This window comes from Terrapene carolina, unplaced genomic scaffold (genome assembly GCF_002925995.2).
Source record: "Terrapene carolina triunguis isolate 2854851 unplaced genomic scaffold, T_m_triunguis-2.0 Scaffold740, whole genome shotgun sequence".
Classification (NCBI taxonomy): domain Eukaryota; kingdom Metazoa; phylum Chordata; order Testudines; family Emydidae; genus Terrapene; species Terrapene triunguis.
Genome location: NW_020665091.1, coordinates 3470448 through 3475981, shown reverse-complemented (window position 1 = coordinate 3475981; position 5534 = coordinate 3470448). Strand labels below are relative to the sequence as shown.

The window sequence follows — 5534 nt, the reverse complement described above, 5'->3', positions numbered from 1 at the left end:
TGGTCTTTAAAGTGTGTTTATTAACCATATGCATGGGCTTATAAATTGAGGCAGTGCAAGTGAGGTTTCAGAGACCAACAGCCACATAGCACAGAAGCCTGTATGTGAAAAGAGATATGCATAAAATTAGGGGAGAGAAAAGGAAGTACTGTTCATCCTCTCCGCCTGAAAAGATTGGGTGAGAAGAGACTACAGGCCCAGGGTGTTCCTACCCAAAAGAGCAGGATCCTTTGTCCTTAGAAGGCTCCATTCCAGAAGCACAGATAGAAGAAAGGGTAATTGTCAGGAGTCCAAGGGAAAGGGGACCCCCCAAACCCTTTAATTCTCCACCAAATGAGAGTGTTGATTCTCTTTGTTCAAATCATTCCAGGCACGGCCCCCTGATTTGAGGCTGCACCCTGGATCTGCTGCCACCTCCTTCCACTCCCCCAGGTTCTCTGCCAGCAATGGGTGCCTCTTACCCTGGAGAGGAGAGAAAGTTACTTAGTGCAAAGGCAAGTTAGTCTGAAGTGTTCCTCTCTGGGGCTCTGGTGAGACCCTACATGAGATACTGCACCCAGCTCTAGGCCCCTCAGTCCTTTAAAGGTAGGCAGAGCTCAGAAATATGCAGGGGTCATGCAGTAAACAAACATTTTAAAATCCCCCTGGCTGCACCTGCATCTTGATACATCCCACAGGGGCTAGCAATCACCTCCTTGCCAGGGTCTGGGGAGAGATTCAAAGAGGAAGGTATACCCAGCATGGCAAAGCCATGATATGGTGAGAGGATCATCTGCAAGTGTCTGAGGAGGCTCAAACCTGGGGGGTGAGGGGTGGGGGCTTGGCAGGTTATTTAGTGGGAGGTTAAGAGGATAAGACCGAAAAGGGGAAAGGAACTTAGAAACCAACCCTCAGCACTGAGGGGTTTGTGAGCCCAAAGTCATCTCTCCAAAGGGCCTGGAGCCCCATTGTTTGGGAAAACAATTCTGAACTGAGCTCATGAGGTGTTTAGAACCTGAAGGGGCTCCACCCCTACTCTGCCCCTTATGGGGTCCTAATGCCTCATCCCGCAAGACTCCCACTAAGCATCACCTGGCGAGGAGTGAGAGTACTCGGGGAATTGTCGTCTTGTAGGATGCTGAGGGGAGAGCGCCCGGTACCACCAGAGGCTGCCAAGACTTTGTTGCTGGCCTTGCGTCTTGTGGGTTTGCCCCCTGGAGAGAGAGAAAGATGCAATCAATAGCAGCTGCAATTCAGTTAGAGGTTCAGCAGTTTTATAGTCCTTTCTGCCCTTTATGATAATCTAGTCTGACCTCCTGCATAGCACAGGCCAGAGAACTTCTGCAAGTGACTCCTGCACCACCCAATGACTTGTGAGTGAACTAGAGCATCTTATTTAGAAAGAGCTCAATCCTGTTTTAAAAGACTCAAATCCACCCCACATATAGGTAAATTGGTCCAATGGTTAAATAATCTCACTGTCATCTCCCACATGCGCCGATCCTTTGCTACTCTCCCCTCCTGAGGGCTATGGGGTCCCTCTGCTCTGTGATTGCCACCTGCTAGAGCTTCTCCCCATGCTCATAAGCAAGGACACAGGTCCTGTCACACATAGGAGAAACATCCTCTCCAAACTGTGCTCCCATATTACAGCCCCTTCACCTCTCACCCCATAGACATTCCCTTGGGCAAACTGCCATCTCTGGCTGAGGCACACCACAAACTGTGTCTCTCAACCCAGTAGCAGTTGATCAACCTTACCAGTTAAATGCCCTCCACTTAAAACAAGCAATGCTTTTTATCATGCATCTTTCCCCTTTTCTCCAACATAACAGCCATGCTGGGTCAGACCAAAGGCCCATCTAGCTCAGTATTCTGTCTTCCAACAGTGGCCAATGCCAGATGTCCCAGAGGAAATGAACAGAACAGGCAATCATTGAGTGATCCATTCTCTGTTGCCCATTCCCAGCTTCTGGCAAACAGAGGCTAGGGACACCATCCTTGTCCATCCTCACTAGTAGCCATTGATGGACCTATCCTCCATGAACTTATCTAGTTCTTTTTTGAACCCTTGTTATAGTCTTGGTCTTCACAACATCCTCTAGCAAAGAGGTCCACAGGTTGACTGTGTGAAAAAAAAAATACTTCCGTTTGTTTTAAACCTGCTGCCTATTCATTTCATTTGGTGACCCCTAGTTCTTGTGTTATGAGAAGGAGTAAATAACACTTCCTTATTTACTTTCTCCACATCAGTCATGATTTTATAGACCTCTATCATATCCTCCTTTAGCTGTCTCTTTTCCAAGCTAAAAAGTCCCAGTCTTATTAATCTCTCCTCATATGGCAGCTGTTCCATACCCCAAATCATTTTTGTTGCCCTTTTCTGAACCCTTTCCAATCCCAATATCTCTTTTTTGAGATGGGGCAACCACATCTGTACGTAGTATTTGAGATGTGGGCATACCGTGGATTTATATAGAGGCAATATGATATTTTCTGTCTTATCAATCCCTTTCTTAATGTTTCCCAACATTCTGTTCGCTTTTTTGACTGCCGCTGCACATTGAGTGGATGTTTTCAGAGAACTATCCACAATGACTCTAAGATCTCTTTCTTGATTGGTAACAGCTAATTTAGACCCCATCATTTTATATGTATAGTTGGGATTGTGTTTTCCAATGTCCATTAAATTGCATTTATCAACATTGAATTTCATCTTCCATTTTGTTGCCCAGTCACAGAGTTTTGTGAGTTCCCTTTGTAGCACTTCACAGTCTGCTTTGGACAGAAGTCTAGTATCTTGAGTAGTTTTGTATCATCTGCAAATTTTGCCACCTCTCTGTTTACCCCTTTTTCCAGATTATTTATGAATATATTGAATAGTACTGGTCCCAGTTCAGATCCTTGCGAGACACCACTATTTACCTCTCTCCATTCTGAAAACTGACCATTCATTTTTACCCTTTGTTTCCTATCTTTTAACCAGTTACTAATCCATGAGAGGACCTTCCCTCTTATCCCATGACATCTTACTTTGCTTAAGAGCCTTTGGTGAGGGACCTTGTCAAAGGCTTTCTGAAAATTTAAGTACACTATATCTACTGGATCCCCCTTATCCACATGCTTGTTGACCCCCTCAAAGAATTTTAGTAGATTGGTAAAGGGAAATCATGTCTCACAAAAACTATGTTGACTCTTCCCCAACAAATTATGTTCATTTATGTGTCTGACAATTTTGTTCTTTACTATAGTTTCAACCAGTTTACCCGGCACTGAAGCCAGGCTTACTCCCCTGTAATTACCAGGATCACCTCTGGAGCCCTTTTTAAAAATTGGCATTACATTAGCTATCCTCAAGTCAGTCGGTTCAAAAGCTGATTTAAATGATAGGTTACAAACCACAATTAGTAGTTCTGCAATTTCACATTTGAGTTCCCTTGGAACTCTTGGGTGAATACCATCTGGTCCTGGTGACTTAACAGCCAATTAAAACACAACAGAGACGGGGGGGGAAGCAGGGAATTAACAGCAGGGAGCTGGTGACGGGGAAAGGAAACAGTGGGTGTGCTTCATCCGGAATATAAAGGGGTGGAAGGAAGCAGGGGTAGGGTGATGAAGACAGCAACCGACGTCTGTAGGACAGGGTGAGATGCACAAAACTGTTATGGAGAAGCAAACCAGAAAGGCTCTGGGGAGGTGGCTGGGGGAGTTGGGTCCAGGACTAGTCTGTCTGTCCACATGTTCTCCCCTTTCAGAACTGGGCTAGGACCCTGGGGTTTTCCACTCTTACATCTCCGCAAGACTCCACTATTCCAGCTGAACCTTAAGTTCATTTCCTTGCCCACATACTCCCTGTGCCCCTCACAGCCTGCAAGAGGGGGCCAATGTTGCTGCTTTCTAGGATTAACTCACTTTTCCTGAGGACACATGCAAACACACTACTTCCCTTTATGACCTTTAAGGGAGATCCCTCTCACTTGCTCTAGACTCCCCTCACCCCACACTGAGGCCCTCTTCACATCCTGGCCCATCTCACCTCCTTAATCATATTCCCCATTGGGTGACCACAACAAAGGCCCCTGTCAGTTCCCCAGAACCACCAATCCCCACACCAGGGGAGGCCCCAAACCCATACACTTACCGGAGGTGCGGGGTGGGTCAGTGAAGCGAGCTGGTCTCATTACAGGCTGAGCACAAGTGTTGGAAGGTGGCTGCTTCTCCTCACCCCGCATTGGGATCTTTTCCTGAGACACAACCCTGGCAGAGCCTTCCCCCTGAGGGTTCTTTCCATTTGTCTCCTCCCCTGGAACACAGGCAGCTCCAAGATTTGGCCCCTGGTCTAATGGCTTTTCCAGCAGTGACTCGTGCTCCATGGTCTCTGCCCCAAAGGCCTCGCTGAGCTGCTTCACCAAACAATTTATGGTGTCTAGGGAGAAGGCGAGGATAAGACACCTTATCAGACCCTGGGGAGGGGGCCAAGACCCCACCTGAGATACTGTACTCAGCTCTGGAGCCTACAGTCTCAGAAAGATAGTGACAAACTGAAGTGTGCTCAGAGAAGAATTAAGAAATGCTCAGGGAGCCAGAGTGGTGAAATTCTGGTGGGAGACCTCAAGAGCTAAGTTCACCCAGCTCACCAGAGCCAAGAATAAAGAACATAAAAGAAGAATCATCTGCAAATATCTGAAGGGCACAAAACCTGAGGGAATTGTGGTGGTTAGGAGGCAGGATGTGAACAGGGTACACTGAACCAAGGAAAGGAGCTCAGGAACCATCTCCAGTCCTGAGGGATCTGGGAGTCTGGGGAGTGGTCTCCATAAGGAAAAGGTCCAGATCCCCCAAGAAATGGACTGAAGAGTATGATTCTGCCCGAAACCCTGATCTGTCCATACAACAAGCCACATTCCAGGAGAAGACATATACTTACCAGCCATCACAGCCTTCATAGGGGTGCGTGAGATGCCGAGGGTTGGCGATCGAGGGTCCCAACTCTGGATCTGTTCAGTTGCCCTCACTGCTTCCTTGGACTCAGCCAAGGGGCTTCTCTGAGGGGAGCTCTCCACCTGAGAAAGAGATGGAGCCAGGCACAAATGGACATAGCTCACAAACTGTGACCAGAGCAGGGAGACAGATGCACAGTGGGCAAAGACAAAGCAGAACTGTGATGTTCAGATCCTTCTCAGATGAAAAGCAGAGGACTAGACAGGCCCACTGGTCTGGGTGAGACATACTGAGTGAGAGGGGCAGGGAGGGGAAGGACTGGGTAAGGACACCAGACTGGATAGTCCTGTTTTTAGTGAGACTGGGGCTGGGGGAGGCAGGATGAACCCAGGGCCAGCTCCAGGCACCAGGCACCCAAGCTGGTGCTTGGGGCGGCTCCTGGAGGGGGGCGGCGCGGCGCTCCGGCCGCCCGGGAGAGCGGGGCCACAGCAGGGCTCGCCGCCCTGCGCTCTGGCCGCCGGGGGGGAGAGCCGAGCCCCAGCCGGGGCTCGCTGCCCTGCCCCCGGCGCTCTGGCCGCCAGAGGGGGAGAGCCGAGCCCCAGCCGGGGCTCGCC

At 48.9% G+C, this 5534-nt stretch overlaps 1 protein-coding gene across 1 annotated transcript in view; it reads right to left on the bottom strand.

The window, feature by feature from the left end:
* Positions 1 to 5534, bottom strand: part of CDCA3 (cell division cycle associated 3) — a 6042-nt gene continuing 508 nt past the window's right edge. Inside the window, exons 2-5 of the mRNA XM_029913603.1 lie at positions 4907 to 5042; positions 4121 to 4405; positions 1072 to 1193; positions 1 to 462 (exon numbers count right to left, since the gene is read on the bottom strand). Coding sequence (XP_029769463.1) covers positions 319 to 462; positions 1072 to 1193; positions 4121 to 4405; positions 4907 to 5042 — 687 coding nt within the window. The 3' untranslated portion in view covers positions 1 to 318. The remainder of the gene's footprint in view (positions 463 to 1071; positions 1194 to 4120; positions 4406 to 4906; positions 5043 to 5534) is intronic.